The sequence below is a fragment of the Mytilus californianus genome, unplaced genomic scaffold, assembly GCF_021869535.1.
Source record: "Mytilus californianus isolate M0D057914Y unplaced genomic scaffold, xbMytCali1.0.p SCAF_9, whole genome shotgun sequence".
NCBI lineage: Eukaryota > Metazoa > Mollusca > Bivalvia > Mytilida > Mytilidae > Mytilus > Mytilus californianus.
In genome coordinates, this window is record NW_026262745.1 from 36,367,279 (window position 1) to 36,385,663 (window position 18,385).

Sequence of the window (18,385 nt, forward strand, 5' to 3'; positions counted from 1 at the left end):
CAATTCAATAAAAAGGTCATTTGTTGTAGGAAGATATGTTGAAACTACTTGCAATACAGAAATGCATGGAGGAGTTGATTCAAATTGTCCATGAGCGACGAAAATATGATAAAAAGCTATTGGAATATGTTATGCAGGTAAAAACTTACATGATTTGTGTGTTTTGATGCCAATCTCTTCAATCTTTTTTGCGCACAATATCTTTTTGTGTATTGAAACAAAGACACATTGGAAAAATAAACAGTTGTTTAACACTTTTGTCCAACATCTTATTTAAATATTTATACAGATATTTGTACATTCCTTAATCATGATTAATTTAGCTTATCTATTAAAAACGGAAAAGGATGTAAATGCATACGAATGGCAGATTTCATGTTTTTCAATATGTTTTAGTCGAGAAAAAAAATATGTCAGGAACAATAACCATGGAGTTATGCCGCTTTGTCCGATGAATAAATTGATAATAAAAAAATTGTTGAAATGCTTGCAAGTTCAAATAAACTGTATGCGCTGTATGCTGCATTGACATTGACATGTTTACTGAGACAAAAAGCTAAAGAAAAGCGCGGTTCTTTTGTTTTTTGCTCTGCATGTACTGATTTTGTGTCATTGATGAACAACCTATATTCTACCTTTTTTATTAATAAAAAGACAATTGTGTGCAAATATCCATAGTAATGGTTTAGTATTAAATTCAAACTGTTATGACTAATAATCAAATTGATACCTAATGAACTTGGTTCAGTTTTGAGCTGTGACCATGCACAGAAATAAGATATTCATTTTGTTAAATATCTGTACACCAAGGCAGTATGTCGATGTAAGCTAAAAAGTGTAAGTGCAGATACGAACAGATAAACATGAATTAAAGCAATACGAGTTCCAATAATCCAAAACAATGTATGTCCTAGCAAGTTCAGATGTAAAGTATGTCTATCAAGCTATTGGTGCATCCACATCTGGAAAAAATTGTCAAATCTTGAATAAGGATATACGATATTAAGAATCATCATAACCATTTGGCTAAATTGTCCTGTTTACACCACAAAATTGATTCTGAGTACACAAAGTTTGCAACTTCTGTAGCGACAGGATAAAATTGCATATAAAAATCTAGGAAAGTTTTATTTTATGAAACATTAACTGCGCATAACTTGTATTTGTCTACGTCTTGTCATGTCTTTGACGTTTGGAGTTGCGACGATTTGTCTGTACTCCGAATAAATTTCGAGGTGTAAACACAGCCATTTCTGTCACTGGGTAATGATAATGTGGGATTTATCCCAATATGCAAAATGACTTTAGTACTTTGTCTAGATGAGACACCAATTGATGTTAGTACCCATTGAATTTATAAAGTTATGATTGTGGATGTTCTTCCTCAAACCTTGTTGGTTTAGGTCGTCCATGTAGTTTTGGTTTATGGTAAAGAGTAAATATCTGTTATTGATTTTGCTATAATTATAACATGCTCTTGTGTATTTAATACTAGTAACTGATATGCATAATAAGCATATGTTGTACAAGTATGTACAAGTAGTGACTCGCGATTTGGATATGATCAAGGGGTAAATTGAAATTAATTCGGTTTTCTTGGTTCCTTATTTACATTATAATTGAAAATATGATTTGGAAAATGCCTGTTGTAATTCCAAAAATTTACATGTCTCGATAAACAACCTCATCGTACCTTTTTGTTAACTTGAATTAATCAAACCGTTTAAATGTTAACAGTACCGCTTACAATCTACCATACCTAATATGAGATGTGAATGTATTCAAGAGTTTTATATACACCAAGCAGTGTTTTATGAGGAAGTAATAATCATCTGTAATAAGTCGTGATATTTATGTTGATGAAATTGATTTGAATATAAAGCATGTATAATGCTACGTCAAAACATTTTGCTTTTCATTTTAGAAAACTGTAAAACAGTTTGAACGCTACAGAAAATCTGGTTCTCCAAACCACGTCATCAACTTTGTGAAACGTTGTACAGAACTATGCTGGAGCATGGTAATCAAAGAGCCGTCAATGGTTCTGATTTACGACCAGTTGGAAGGAAAGCCGATAGACAAAAACCTGTTTTCCCCATATACCAAAAATGGATCTGTCATCGACTTTGTGGTCTGGCCTGCCTTGATTTTACACAAAACTGGTCCCATCTTACAAAAAGGTAGCGTGCAGGGTAAAGATGTTCCTGTACTGGCAGATACGCAACAGAAAACAGATTCCCGAATGGCAAACAGCTTAGCTGAAACCAGTACAGATGGATCGGCTACTTTTATCGTACGTGACTCTACAAAGGGGGGCGATGACATCAAAGTCTTTATACCGCCAAATGGGGCAAATCAGAGCGTTAAGATGACAGATGGAGGTCGAAATGAGCAGTGAGCGGATGAAAATCATTCAGTCTCAATATTGGCCCCATAACTATGTAAAAGCATTATTATACAGATATCGTGTATATTGTAAGCATAATTAATGCGCATTCATGTATCACACTAATCTATACCGCATGTAAAGCGGTCAATCAGACCTACAACTGGTATAAGAATCGTAGAAAATAAAAGTTACCACTTAAAATAAAAACATATTTCAACATACAGTGTATTTTAGACTAATCTACATTGCCACTAATATTCACTGTGATCGGAAGTAATACTGTCAGCTAATTATCCGAAATATCCTATAAATCATGTAAAATTCCATTGGCAGTTGAAATTTTAATGACTATAAAGGTTCTCTAAACAGAATACAATAGGTCAAATACATAGAAGACCGAGTTTTAATGGGATTTCTGTTGTTCAGTCTTTAGTTTTTTATACGACCGCAAACAAATTTTTGTGGTCGTATATTGGTATGACGTTGGCGTCGTCGTCGTCGTCTTCGTCGTCGTCCGAAGACACATTAGTTTTCGCACTCTTACTTTAGTTTAAGTGAATGGATCTCAATGAAATTTTACCATAAGGTTCAATACCACAAAAGGAAGGTGGGGATTGATTTTGGGGGTTATGGTACCAACAGTTAAGGAATTAGGGGCCAAAAAGGGGCAAAAAACAAGCATTTTTCTTGTTTCATGACAATAACTTGTAAGTGTATGGATCTCTCTGACATTGTATCACAAGGTTCAATAACACAAAGGGAAGGCTTGAATTGATTTTGGGGGTAATTGCCTCCAAATTTTAGGAATTAGGGGCCAAAAAGGGGCAAAAAACAAGCATTTTTCTAGTTTCATGACAATAACTTGTGTGTAAGTGTATGGATCTTTATGAAATTGTACAACAAGGTTTCATATCACAAAGGAAAAGCTGGAATTGAGTTTGGAGGTAATTGCCTAAAAAGTTTAGGAATAAGGGGCCAAAAAAAGCCAAAAATAAGCATTTTTCTAGTTTCTAGACAATAACTTGTGTTCAAGTGTATGGATCTCTCTGAAATTGTACTGCAAGGTACATATCACAAAGGGAAGGCTGGGATTGATTTTGGGGGTAATTGCCTCAAAATTTTAGTAATTAGGGGCCATAAAAGGGCAAAAAAACAAGCATTTTTCTAGTTTCAGGACAATAACTTGTGTGTAAGTGTATGGATCTTTATGAAATTGTACTGCAAGGTTTCATGTCACAAAGGGAAAGCTGGGTTTGAGTTTGGGGGTAATTGCCCTTAACGTTTAGGAATTTGGGGCCAAAAAGGGGCAAAAAAACAAGCATCTTTCTAGTGTCCAGACAATAACTTGTGTTCAAGTGTATGGATCTCTCTGAAATTGTACTGCATGGTACCATACCACAAAGAGAAGGCTGGGATTGAGTTTGGGAGTGGTGAATCATAAGGGGGTTCAAAAAATTTGGGGGGGGGATTTTTTTTTCCTTTTTTTTCTTTAAAATTTTCCATTTTAAATTGGTTATTTCTGATTTATATATAAAAGCAAATAATAATGATATGGTTTGAATAGGTAAATTAAAATTTTTTAAGTTCTTAGACCACATTCATTCTGTGTCAGAAACCTATGCTGTGTCAAATATTTAATTACAATCCAAATGCAGTGCTGTATCAAGCTTGAATGTTGTGTCCATACTTGCCCCAACTGTTCAGGGTTCGACCTCTGCGGTCGTATCAAGCTGCGCCCCAGCGGAGCATTTTATTGTGTAGTGTTTTATAGTTGTTTTTCTTTACGTATGTTGTTATGCCCTACCTAGGGGCATTATGTTTTTCGGTCCGTCTGTCCCGCTTCAGGTTAATGTTTTTGGTCAAGGTAGTTTTTGATGAAGTTGAAGTCCAATCAACTTGAAACTTAGTACACAAGTTCCCTATGATATGATCTTTCTAATTGTTATGCAATTTTAGAGTTTTGACCCCAATTTCACGGTCCACTGAACATAGAAAATGATAGTGCGAGTGGGGCATCCGTGTACTATGGACACATTCTTGTCTTTGTTTTGTTTTTATGCCCCCGCCGTAGCGGTGGGGGCATTAAGTTTTACCCTTGTCCGTCTGTACGTACGTACGTACGTACGTCCCAAAATTTGGTTTCCGTTCTCTAACTTAAGTTTACCTCAACCAAATGTTATGAAACTTATACACAATGCTTATTACCACAAAACACAGATAATTTGAATTTATGTGGCGTCACTTTAACCGTTCTAGAGTATTGCCCCTTTATAAATGGAAAAATTGCAAAATTTTTAGTTTCCGTTCTCTAACTTAAGTTTGCCTCTACCAAATGTTATGAAACGTATACCCAATGCTTTTACCACAAAACACAGATCAAGTTTGAAATTTGGAGGCGTCACTTTAACCGTTCTAGAGTTATGCCCCTTTATAAATGGAAAAATTGCAAATTTTTTAGTTTCCGTTCTTTAACTTAAGTTTGCCTCAACCAAATGTTATGAAACTTGTACACAATGCTTATGACCACAAAACACAGATCAAGTTTGAATTTTGGTGGCGTCACTTTAACCGTTCTAGAGTTATGCCACTTTATAAATGGAAAAATTGCAAAATTTTTATTTTCTTCTAAATATCAAGTAATTTTTATACGACCGCAAAAAATGTTTGCGGTCGTATATTGGTATGACGTTAGCGTCGTCGTCGTCGTTGTCCGAAGACACATTGGTTTTCGCACAATAACTTTAGTTTAAGTGAATGGATCTCTATGAAATTTTACCATAAGGTTCAATACCACAAAAGGAAGGTTGGGATTGATTTTGGGGGTTATGGTACCAACAGTTAAGAATTTTTGTAACTTCCAGACAATAACTTGTGTGTTAGTATACGGATCTCTCTGACATTGTACCACAAGGTTCCATATCACAAAGGGAATGCTGGGATTGAATTTGGGGGTAATTCCTATAAAATTTTAGGAATTAGGGGCCAAAAAAGGGGCAAAAAACAAGCATTTTTCTAGTTTCATGACAATAACTTGTTTGTAAGTGTATGGATCTTTCTGAAATTGTACTACAAGGTTCCATATCACAAAGGGAAAGCTTGAATTGAGTTTGGGGGTAATTGCCCAAAACGTTTAGGAATAAGGGACCAAAAAGCTTGAAGTGAGTTTGTGGGTAATTGCCCAAAACGTTTAGGAATAAGGGGCCAAAAATAAGCATTTTCTAGTTTCCAGACAATAACTTGTGTTCAAGTGTATGGATCTCTCTGAAATTGTACTGCAAGGTACCATACTACAAAGGGAAGGCTGGGATTGATTTTTGGGGTAATTGCCTCAAAATTTTAGGAATTAGGGGCCAAAAAAAGGCAAAAAACAAGCATTTTTCTAGTTTCAGGACAATAACTTGTGTGTAAGTGTATGGATCTTTATGAAATTGTACTACAAGGTTCCATATCACAAAGGGAAAGCTGGGTTTGAGTTTGGGGGTAATTGCCTTCAACGTTTAGGAATTTGGGGCCAAAAAGTGAAAAAAAACAAGCATTTTTACATTTTCCAGACAATAACTTGTGTTCAAGTGTATGGATCTCTCTGAAATTGTACTGCAAGGTACCATACCACAAAAGGAAGGCTGGGATTGAGTTTGGGGGTTAATGAATCATAAGGGGGTTCAAAAAATAGGGGGGGATTTTTTTTTCCTTTTTTTCCTTTTTTTTCTTTAAAATTTTCCATTTTAAGTTGGTTATTTTTTTATTTTTATATAAAAGCAAATAATAATGATATGGTTTGATTTCATCAAAAATTGAAATATTGGGGTTCTTTGATATGCTGAATCTAACCGTGTATTTAGATTCTTAATTTTTGGTCCCGTTTTCAAATTGGTCTACATTAAGGTCCAAAGGGTCCAAAATTGAACTTAATTTGATTTTAACAAAAATTGAATTCTTGGGGTTCTTTGATATGCTGAATCTAACCGTGTATGTATTTAGATTTTGGATATTGGACCATAATAGGTAAATTAAAAAAAATTAAGTTCTTAGACCACATTCATTCTGTGTCAGAAACCTATGCTGTGTCAAATATTTAATCACAATCCAAATTCAGAGCTGTATCAAGCTTGAATGTTGTGTCCATACTTGCCCCAACTGTTCAGGGTTCGACCTCTGCTTTATACAATGGAATGTTTAATTTTGACTTCCACTGATAAAACACAGATCAAGTTGAATTTGGGTAGTGTCACTTTAACCATTTTTGAGTTATGCCCCTTTATAAATCGAAAGATTGCAAAATTTTTAGTTTCCATTCTGTAACTTAAGTTTGCCCTAACCAAACAGTATGAAACCTATAAACAATATTCATTACCACAAAACTATTGTAAGATCAAGTACAAATTTTTTGTTTCCGTTTTCTAACTTTAGTTTGCCTCAACCAAATGTTATGAAACTTATACACAATGATTATTGCTACATAATACAGATTAAGTACGAAATTTGGTGAGAACACTTTTACCATTCTTGAGTTATGTCCCTTTATAAACATAAAAATTGCTGAATTTTTCGTTTCCGTTCTCTAACTTCAGTTTGTCTCAACCAAATGTTATAAAACTTATACACAACCGTTCTAGAGTTATGCGTGTTTACAAATAGAAAAATTGCTGAATTTTTAGTTTCTGTTCTCTACTTGAGTTAGCCTCAACCAAATGTTATGAGACTTACACACAATGCTTATTACCACAAAACTCAGATCAAGTTCAAATTTGGGTAGCGTCCCTTTTTCCATTCTTGAGTTATGTCCTTTTATAACTATATGCTATGCAAGCGGGGGCATCATCTGTGTCCACATGTGGACACTATCCACATTTATTTTGCCATGATTTTATCCGTCGTCTCCTTTCGATGTTTTGAGTTTTGATTCTCCCTTTGGTATCGTCCGACTCTTTCTTCTTTGAAAATCAAAACAATAGATCAGATAATGAGATTTATATTACATATTAAATTTTCTAAGACGATGTTTTATTCATTTTTATCAAAACGTTGGGACGAAATGTGGCCGTTAAAGACTACCCTCCTTAGGTAGAAAATGTTGTCTGTAGTTCAGTTTATTCGTCTTTCTACGGCACAGTGGCGAACCTTAGTAAAATTAAAAGAAAAAAAGAACAATAAAGAGCCAATTTCCATTCCATTACAGACAAAAAATTATTTATATTTCAAGCAGTATAAAAGAAAACGAAAACATCTTTCTTCGTCGGAATTAATAGTTCGTCCTTAACATACATTCAGTTGATTATTCAGATATTTTATAGGGAGATAGCATCTTTAATATGCATTCAGTTGATGAGAATTTTTATAGGGAGATAGCATCTTTAACACACATTCAGTTGATGAGAATTTTTATATGGAGATAGCATCTTTAACATACATTCAGTTGATGAGAATTTTTATAGGGAGATAACATCTTTAACATGCATTCAGTTGATGAGAAATTTTATAGGGAGATAGCATCTTTAACATACATTCAGTTGATGAGAATTTTTATATGGAGATAGCATCTTTAACATACATTCAGTTGATGAGAATTTTTATAGGGAGATAACATCTTTAACATACATTCAGTTGATGAGAATTTTTATAAGGAGATAACATCTTTAACATACATTTAGTTGATGAGAAATTTTCTAGGGAGATAGCATCTTTAACATACATTCAGTTGATGAGAATTCTTATAGGGAGATATAAAAAGAAGATGTGATATGATTGCCAATGAGACAACTCTCCACAATATACTATGTAGACAGCTCTCTCACAAGCAAAAAACCCTAACTGTGAAAATATAAGGGCATACACTACAGGCACGAGGACACGTTCTACTGCATCCACACAGCACGAGTAACAAACCCTGCAGTAAATATAAAAAGATGTGGTATGATTGCCAATGAGACTCTCAGATGAGAAGAATTTTTATGAGGATTTTTATAGGGAGATTACAAACATGTTATTTCTAGCGGCTAAGCGGAACATGTTCATTTTCATAAAGAAGTATGAACCATTGCACTGCCGTGTATAATTTTGTACTTTAGTTGTACCATCGCATTTTATTAACACACTTTGACGTCCTACGTATTGCCTATATATATACTATGTCTTGTCAAGGTAAGCCTACTGAAATAACTTATATATATATATATATATATATATATATATATATATATATTAGTCACGTCAACTAGCATGATGAAATCGCCAGAATTACTTAACAGCTTTTTATTAGCTCTCTGTTTTAAAATCTAAAAAATCTAGAAATATACTGCCTTTCTTGCATCAAAACCAGCAAGACACTGCAACAAATGTTCGAATGTACATTGATCTTTTTATGCAGACCTTTTTTTTTCAATTATTATTAACCGGATTTCCAAAGAAAAATATTAGTTATTGATTTTGTTATGTACGGCGGGCGGTCAGGCGTTTGCCAAACAGTGTCCATGCAATTACTTGAAAACTCTTTGACGTAATATTTTCAAATTTAGGTATGTTGTTTCCTGTGACTAAATGAAGGTCAAGTTTGATTTTCACGATTTTAGCTTTTATCGTTGTTGAGTTGTAGACCTTTAAGTAGACAAAAGTGATACTAAGAGTGTTGTCCTCTCTTAAATTCCAATATTATGTCACTTATGATAAATAGGGGGTCAAGATTAGTTTTGCCTTTCCATTTCTGAACCCTACAAAAATTCATTTATTTTTTTTACTTGATCCTGTTTGGGGAACCAGATTTGCAAATATCAAATTTATGGAAACTCCGGTTTGCTGTCAATCGGACAGCCACTAGTTTATTTAATTACTTTTTATGATTATTTTTTGTATATACATTCACTGATTGTAGGCATAATTCAGTTGTAAGTTTGTATTTCTTTTAAATTTATTCACTTCTGAATAATTTACAAGAGGAAAAGCCAATTTCACCTTAATTCGTTTTACTCGATAGTGTTGTCCAAATCTGAAAATTGATCAAATCCTTAATGAATTAGTATTTTTAAGAGCATAAAGTACTAATGCAATATTTCGTCAATTTAACATATATACACAAATTTCAAACGTTATCCAGCGCTATAAATTGCCGTTGAAGACAAATTTTCTTAGTATTGCAAATTTTACATCGACAGCCATCTAAAACCAAAACAAATTTTTAACTTGTATCTCAAAGATGATATACCTCCATACCGATAAATATAAACAAAACCATACTTTTTATCAAATCATAAGAACTGACAGAAATTTGTGTATTTACTTTTACATCAAATCGGTAACTAATAAGATTGAGCTCTAATACAAATTCATGTCCCTGTAGTCTTCTTTGCTATGAGCAACACGACGGGTACAACTAGTGTAGAAAGAACTGCTTTTAGTTTTGAAGAACCGTAGTTATCTGGCTTTATGGGACTGTAATTTTTAGTAATTTGTATTTTCGACGTTTATCTTTTGACTATGGTGTTGTTCGTTTTTCTTTGGCCTATGGTTTTGTATTGTTCTTTGGTAAATTCTCTTTTTTGTCTATAGCACTTTTGACAGATCGAAAAATGCTAAAGTAATAAGGTCTTTAAATGATAGAAAATAACTACATGGTCTTAATTTAACACACAATTCCAAACTATGCCGCACGGTTGCTTTCCTTTCCATGCGTAGTTAATGTTTCAAGCAAAGCTAGCTGTACATGAGGTATCCTTCAAGTTTTGAGGAGTAGATAAGACCAATCTAGTCACCAGAATACCATGCGAATTAGAAATAAAGTCATCTTGATTTTTCTCGTCTGGCAGTAAAATCGCACTAAGAAGGTGTCCGTTTGATTGTGCAGGAAGTATACATAGTCAGCCACGCCATGTCGAAATTGAAAAGTTAAGGACATCCTTGTGTTAGGAGAGTACTTTGTTATATTTACGCAGAAGAGCTCTTGCAAAAAAGTAAGGCTAATGTTTTATGAAAATGATGCATACATGTGAACAATGAAAACAAGACCAATACCGGGTCTGGACCTGCGTCGCTGCATGTAATTTATTTAGGTTGCATGTATTCCGAAACATAATTGATCATTCCCTTTCATTTAAGACTTGAGAAAACGGCTTTGGAAATATCAGCTTTCTAGATTCTTTTTCTATGTATATACAAGTTTTATAGTCAGGCAATAAGGAGAAACACATTAAATATAAATAAGAAGATGTGGTATGAGTGCCAATGAGACAAATATCCACCCAAGTCACAATGTGTAAAAAGTAAACAATTATAGGTCATACTACGGCTTTCAACACGGAGCCTTGGCTTACACCGAACAGCAAGCTATAAAGGGCCCCAAAAAGACTAGTGTAAAACAATTCAAACAGGAAACCAACGGTCTAATTTATATACAAAAAACAAACACTTATGAACCACACCAACAAACGACAACCACTGAACAACAGGCTCCTGACTTAGGACAGGTGTATAAAAATGCAGCGGGTTTAAAATTTTTAACAGGCGCCAACCTTCACCCTAACCTGAAAGAGTGGTATAACATTACAACATAAAAAGACACACAATAAAATATCAATTCAAATGGTTTACTCGATCTTAAAGACAATACACAAAACATGTAAATATACACTGAACGAATAAGTTTGAATCATTTTAGCGATATTTTTTAACATTGTCATATAAACAGGAGGTTTGGCTAGCCATAAAACCAGGTTCAACCCACTATTTTTTTCTTAAAATGTTCTGTACCAAGTCAGGAATATGGCAGTTGTTATCAAATAGTTCGTTTCTATGTATGTTGGCGTTTGTTTTTGTTGCACTTCCGTGTTCCTGTTGTTCATTTTTTTCCTCTTATAGTTGATGTGTTTTCCTCGGTTTTAGTATGTAACCCGGATTTATTTTCTCTCAATCGATTTATGACTTTTGAACACCGGTATACTACTGTTGCCTTTATTTGATCTATGACACAATATAAATAAAAAGATGTTTCAATGTCAAAAAAACAAATTTAACCGAAGACAAAATGGCGTTAAATAAAGTAACGTACACAGGTAAATTTAAATATAACAAGAAATGATTGTAACAGGATGCTGTTACGAAGTCTCCCAAACGAAGCTCCCATAATTCGTAATTCCCAGGGTCGCCTGACATTGGGCAAAGTCCAGTGAAAATTGGTTTGGTCGACCATTTACAAGATATTAGAACTTTCTCAAATGGCATGGGGGTCGTGATGACCCCTGGGGACTAACCCTGTATATCATTCAAACCATCTTTGCATGACAAACCAGAATATATATGGTTTAGGGGTGGGGATCTTGACCACTTACAAGATATTAGAACTTTCTTCAATGGCAGGGGGTAGGGTGACCCCTGGGGACTAACCCTGTATTTCATTTGATTTGCTTTATAATGACAAACCAGAATATATATGGTTTAGGGGTGGGGATCTCAACCATTTACAAGATATTAGAACTTTCTCAAATGGCAGGGGGTCGGGATGACCCCTGGGGACTAACCCTGTATATCATTCAAACGATCTTAGCATGACAAACCAGAATATATATGGTTTAGGGGTGGGGATCTTGACCACTTACAAGATATAAGAACTTTCTTAAATGGCAGGGGATGGGGGTGACCCCTGGGGACTAACCCTGTATTTCATTTGATTTGCTTTATAATGACAAACCAGAATATATATGGTTTAGGGGTGGGGATCTCGTCTATTTACACGATATTAGAACTTTCTCAAATGGCAGGGGGTCGGGATGACCCCTGGGGACTAACCCTGTATATCATTCAAACCATCTTAGCATGACAAACCAGAATATATATGGTTTAGGGGTGGGGATCTTGACCACTTACAAGGTATTAGAACTTTCTTAAATGGCAGGGGTGGGGTGACCCCTGGGGACTAACCCTGTATTTCATTTAATGTGCTTTATCATTTAGAACATTTTTAATTAAAAAGATTGTGTCTATCACAAACGGTTTTCAATTTATAATCATTTGAAAATTTAAAAAAATAAAATCCCATAGAGTTCTATAGTAAAACCCTCCTTTCTTTTCGCCCCTCAAAGTACCCCTTTATAAACCCTATTGCACAAACAAAACCCTGATTGCACCACTAGACATGTTAGTCTAACATATTGTGAAACCCTAAGTTAATCTGACAAGCGGTTTTGGAGAACAGGTGCGGACAAGTTCAAATTTAAAAGTGGCGGAAGAGGAAGAGGAAGAAGAATAATAATAATAACTAGATTTGTAATTGCTAGCAATAACGGATGGCACCCTTCCCCTATTGCCAACGCAACGGCAGCCATTTTTAAAAATTCCAAAGTCAAAGAGTGCATCTTGACATGCAAAATAACATTTTTGTAAAGTTTCTTTAAGTTTGGAGCATTTTGAAATTTTTGACATTTTTGCTGTTTCCATGGTAACGGCGGCCATTTTGGAAATTCCAAAGTCAAATGTCATTTCTGCGTATGCCAGTCATTATTTATGTGAAGTTTCAATTAGTTTTGAGCATTTTGGTTTTTTTTGGATATTTTTGCTGTTTCCATGGTAACGGCGGCCATCTTGAAAGTGCCAACCCCCAATTGCAAATCTTCACATGGTGGTTAACATTATTGTATAGTTCCATCACCTTGGGTCCATTCAATTCCGAGATCCAGAGTGGACAAAAAAGTGTGGAAGAAAAATAATAATAAAAATAATAATAAAAAAAAATTAAAAGAAACGTAGAATAACAATATGTCACCCCAACTCCGTTGAGGGTGCCATAATAAGAACTGAGCAAAAACAATAAGTCTTCCCAAACTTCGTTTGGGAGACTTAATAATTTTGTTGTTAGGAGTACAGAAACATTTTTTACAAAATACATTGTTATTTATAGTACGAGTACAGAAGTGAACATTTTTTCGTCATACTAAATACTTATCAAAGGTGGTACATATTAAAAATAGTAAACCAAAAACAATTAATAATAAAAAATCATGCATCAGACTTAAATCAATTAAAACACATCCCAGGCAGGGATTTAGTTTTTTTAACGCCATGGACAGTCAAAGAAGACATGACTTGTGCAATGCCAAAATAAAAGTAACGACAGGCAGTAGGATAGTTAGGATTTAACCTTATAATAAATGTGTATGATGTTATGTATAGAAAAAACAATTTCTAAATATAAAATAAACGTGAGTGTGTATATATACATCCCAAAAAAACATTCGAAGAGAATACAAATTTAGTTATGTTTTAATTTGTTGGTGACAAAATCGATGTTAGTACCAATGAAAACAATATTCAAAGATCTTATTACAACATTAATAAGATAACCTTTACTAATAAGTTTGTTTAAAGGTTCGATAAGTTTAGACGGATCACATAGTGATTTCCGCGCTTTTAGTACAATATTACCGTAAAATATAGGATGTGAAATGCCATTATTTATAAGTTTTCTACAGGTACAGCCAAATTTACTAATAAAATCTTTGTATCTATGAAAGAATTTAGTAAATGTTTTAAGTAATTTATGGTAACGAAATCCCTGACTTAATAATTTACCAGTGACACATTGATTACGTTCGTTAAAATCAATGACATCACTACACACACGGACAGAAAGAACGAGTTGGGATATATAAACACCGTATGATGGAGACTGAGGAACATCGCCGTCTAAAAAAGGAAAATTTACAAAAGGGAATGAAAAATCGTCTCTTTTGTCGTAAATTTTTGTATGGAGTTTCCCTTTAGAAATTGAAATGTCTAAATCTAGAAAAAAGGACAATTATTGCTGTTTATGTTAGATTTATTTAAAGTAAGTTCCTTTGGGTAAATTTCGGTAGTATATTTAGAGAATTCTGGATTATTTAATGAAAAAATATCATCAAGATAACGGTAGGTATTGTCGAATGTGTCAACTAAATGTAACAATGACGTGTCTTTACTGATTTTGGCCGTAAACTGTGATTCATAGCAATATAGGAATAAATCTTCTATTAAAGGGGTGCAATGAGGGCCCACAGGAATACCTACTACCTGCCGAAACGTACATATATGTTGTCCAGGAGAAGTTAAAGCTTCAATCATATCTTCACATTTCCAGTAAGTGTATCTGGCATACTTTCCTTTTTCGTTGCTGAAAAAGGCTTTAAACGAGTTAGACCAAATAAATTTGCAATGAGATTTTTCAAAAAACTTTTTCTTGATAAGATTGTGTGGAAGTTTAGTGTAGAGAGTAGAAAAATCATAACTGTCAACAGAATTAAAAAGGACCATCAAAAGCACGTATTTTATCTAAAACCTCTAAAGAATTTTTAACACTCCAAAAATGATTAATACCATTATTTTCATAAACTTTATTACAAAAGTGAATAACAAGTTCGTTGATAGTAGTAAAGGAGGTAGTTAAAAGCACTGACAGATTAGTAGTAGAACATTTACTAGATGAGGAGATGAAACGAAATTTAAACGGTTGTTTGTGTAATTTAGGTAACCAGTACATAGTCGGGACTTTCAAATGTTCGGAAGAGGCTTTAAGCTGGGTAGTGGCAGTGATATGCTTGTTTACAATTTGACTCTCTGTGGAGCGTACGAACCTGAATGTAGAAGAATTGACAATTCCGTTTCGGAGAACTTCCGTATAGTATATGCGTCACACCACCACTACATTATTGGCTGCTTTGTCTGCCGGTACGAACACAAACCGGTTTGCGAGTACTGGGAGCTTATTTTTTATTCTAGAAATGGGTATATCAGGAACCCTATTATTAATTTCAGAATTGTTTTCAAAATGACATATACGAATATCAACAGTATTCATAATTTTATTCAAATAAGTGTCTAGAGATTTTTTATCAGATTTTTCACGTTTACACCAATTTTTACATTATGCAGACAGAGCAGAGCGTCTTTAATGACCTGACGACACTGTTCCCAATCTATAATAGATGGAGGACGATATTTAGGTCCTTTCTTAAGAAAAGTTTTGTCCTCACGGTCTTCAACGATGTTGAGATCTCCTGTAATGACATGACCATAGGGGACATATCTAAAACTAGATGTTTCACAGTCTCAAGTGGAAGGAGCATTATTTTCTATATTGACGTCTGATGTTACTGACGTATGATTAAAAATCAAACTTCTGCTGGGTTTTTTGTACGAATACGAAATAATAGGTGGTTCTGTATTATCAAAATATGAAGGTATTTGGCTATGGACGGTAGAGTCATTGAATATACTAGATAAATTAATAAAATCAATACTTCTATTTATATATTTTAAAATGCCGTTTATGATTTTCAGGGTTATCGATACTAGGAAACAGCCTGTGATGACAAAAGTCTGTAATAATACGCGTGTATTCATGCATCGGACTGAAAAATGAAATTTTATCACACTCCAGAAAAATATCATATAGTTTATTTATTGGTATATGACCAAGTTTGCATAGTAATTGATGTCTACCATTATTTTTTTAAGCTTGTATTGGCGCTTATTGCGGACTTTGTGACCATTGGACAAAGGGAAATTGCTTCAAAATATCTGCTTATCTTGGTTTTTTTTCTTCTGTACTGCGATTAGATGATTTGTGTTTATTCAAACAATAAAAAGTAGCATGTAAATAGAATTGAGTTTCGAACCAATGTAACATTGTTTACGTAATTTGTGGACACTTAGCGTTTAGACAATTCAAAACAAGGAGTAATATGGGGTCCTTTGGAAGGGTAATCATATCCTGCTCAGCATGCAACCGCCGTCGTATTACTATAAGTTACCAAAATAGGTAACGAGAATTCTGCAAGATTCAACAAAAAGAAATGATTATAACAGGATGCTGTTACGAAGTCTCCCAAACAAAAAATATGTTCAAGGTCAAAGTTCGAGGTCATAATTGACCATTGACCCTTTGACCTTTAGTAGGCCATATGTTACCACGGTCATTACTGAAGACTCCATGTGTCTATCACTAACTGTTCTCATGTTATAATCATTTGAAAATAGGTTTCTATAGTAAACCCCTCCCTTCTAGTTGCCCCTCAAAATACCCCTTTATAAACCCCAGTGCACAAACAAAACCCTGATTACATCACTAGACATGTTAGTCTAACTTATTGTGGAATCCTAAGTTCGTCTGATTAGCGGTTTTTGGAGAACTGCTGCGGACTAGTTTAACTTTGAAGCGGCGGAAGAAGAAGAAGAAGAAGAAGAAGGATAATAACTGAGAAAAACCAATAAGTCTCCAAACTTTGTTTTTGGAGACTTAATAAAAGAACATGATATGACTGCGATTAGACACCAACCATTCATCTGTTGTTGTGGAAAGGTTTTTTTTATAAATTGTTTGATTCAAAATTACCCTTCCGGAGCACCTGGGATCACCCATGATTTGTGGTGGGATTTGTGTTGCTCAGTCTTTAGTTTTATATCTTGCCCCTTTGGTATCTTTCTACTCTCTTTTATGAAGAATCTGTAAAGTTAGCAGAAATAAGGTGGCTCAAAAAAATTGTTGATGAGTTCGTACCGGTTTTCTGGATTAACCATCATCAGAAACGCTCAAACCAACAACAACAAAAAAGAAAGCCAAGAATTAATAAGTAATAGAATACACGAGGAGCTATATTATCATGAGAGACCTAAAAAGAAGAGCAATGGAGTGGGGTTATTTTTAAACGTAAATACTAGGCCATATTCAAAATTCACCTCCCAAAAGTTAGTCCATTTATCAGTAAAATAAGGAAAAAATAAATTTTAAAATGCTTTATACGTATGTATGAATACGTTTAATGCGTTCAATATAATATCATTAAGAAACAAGTCGGTCGCTTCTCCGGAAACCTTTATAAAACTACACGGAATGACGTTTATAGAAACGTGATGATTTATAAATATCGATGTTGTTTTTGTCTCGCCTGCGACGAAAATTACGAAGGCAAGACAAACAGCGATCTTACAATCAGTTTTCGACTGGACATCTCTTTATTTGTACAGCCTTCAGGGAGATTTGCAAAACCCGGACAGAAGCTGCTTCATGATTATTTTAAGATAGCGTTCGAATTTTCATTTTTTAATATGTTTTAAATTCATTTTATCTCGTTTACTAGAAATAAAAAAAAATAGAAATTATTTAAATCTTAAAAAGTTTTCACAACCTATTATATTTGTATGATGCTTATTAAAATAAAGAGATTTGATGATCAATTGACAGTAATCCACCAAAGACCGAAGGACGAGGATGTAAACAATGTCTTGTAAGTCCTATTCCTAAGAAAACTACAAGTTAAGTAGCGTCTTTGGACCGTCATAGGTTTAGACACAGGTTTAACATAGATCATGTTGTTTTAGTGTACCCAATTGCTGGCTCCTTGAAAATGGTTAGTTGTAGATGATCTTTTTTTTTTCTTTTTTTTTTTTGAATACCTGAGTTCATTATCTATATTGTGAGGTCTTAAATTGAAGGACCTGGCTAATGTATTTTCATTTCTTATATTAACCTTTACTTAATTTCTGCTTCCATACATGTAAAGACGTCAATCAGTGAAAAATCATTATCGTCGTGTTATTCAAATGTATGACTTTTGTGTGAAAGAAGTCAAGAATGAATAATATTAGTAATTTGTAAGCAACAACAAAATATCCAATGGCTTTAAAACGCTAAAGCAACACAACTTTTTTTTAATTTTTATTCTTGTGCAGTTTAACAACTAGAATACAAAAGTGTCAGTTAACAATTTACAAAACACACACACTTGCCAAACCATCGCATGATGAAAGACAATATATGACTAGAATAAAAACATGTTGCAAATTATGCTAAATTGAGAACAAAATTGTCTTCATTGCATTCATTTATTATTTACCTTTAAATGTTTCCTTTAAAATAATGCAATCGCTCCTTGTCGTTTCGTACGTTATGACAATTTGTTCATAATTTCAATATATATAAATTATGTATTTCCAATTCTAATAAGAAGTTTTTCAAGAAAATGTTCTCACAAAGTCAAA

The 18,385-nt window shown here is 33.9% G+C and overlaps 1 protein-coding gene and 1 long non-coding RNA gene across 9 annotated transcripts in view; both read left to right on the top strand.

Moving 5' to 3' along the window:
- Window positions 1-2,612, top strand: part of LOC127715641 (uncharacterized) — a 97,637-nt gene extending 95,025 nt beyond the window's left edge. For all 8 annotated transcript variants that reach the window (XM_052221764.1, XM_052221765.1, XM_052221761.1 and 5 more), the window contains 2 exons: window positions 30-137; window positions 1,925-2,612. In XM_052221764.1, the coding sequence (XP_052077724.1) occupies window positions 30-137; window positions 1,925-2,398 (582 nt within the window). In that variant the 3' untranslated portion in view covers window positions 2,399-2,612. The remainder of the gene's footprint in view (window positions 1-29; window positions 138-1,924) is intronic.
- LOC127715693 (uncharacterized) overlaps window positions 1-7,612 on the top strand; it is a 97,127-nt gene extending 89,515 nt beyond the window's left edge. The window contains exon 3 of the long non-coding RNA XR_007988548.1: window positions 6,395-7,612. This is a non-coding gene — a long non-coding RNA (uncharacterized LOC127715693). The remainder of the gene's footprint in view (window positions 1-6,394) is intronic.
- Window positions 7,613-18,385: the final 10,773 nt, after the last annotated feature.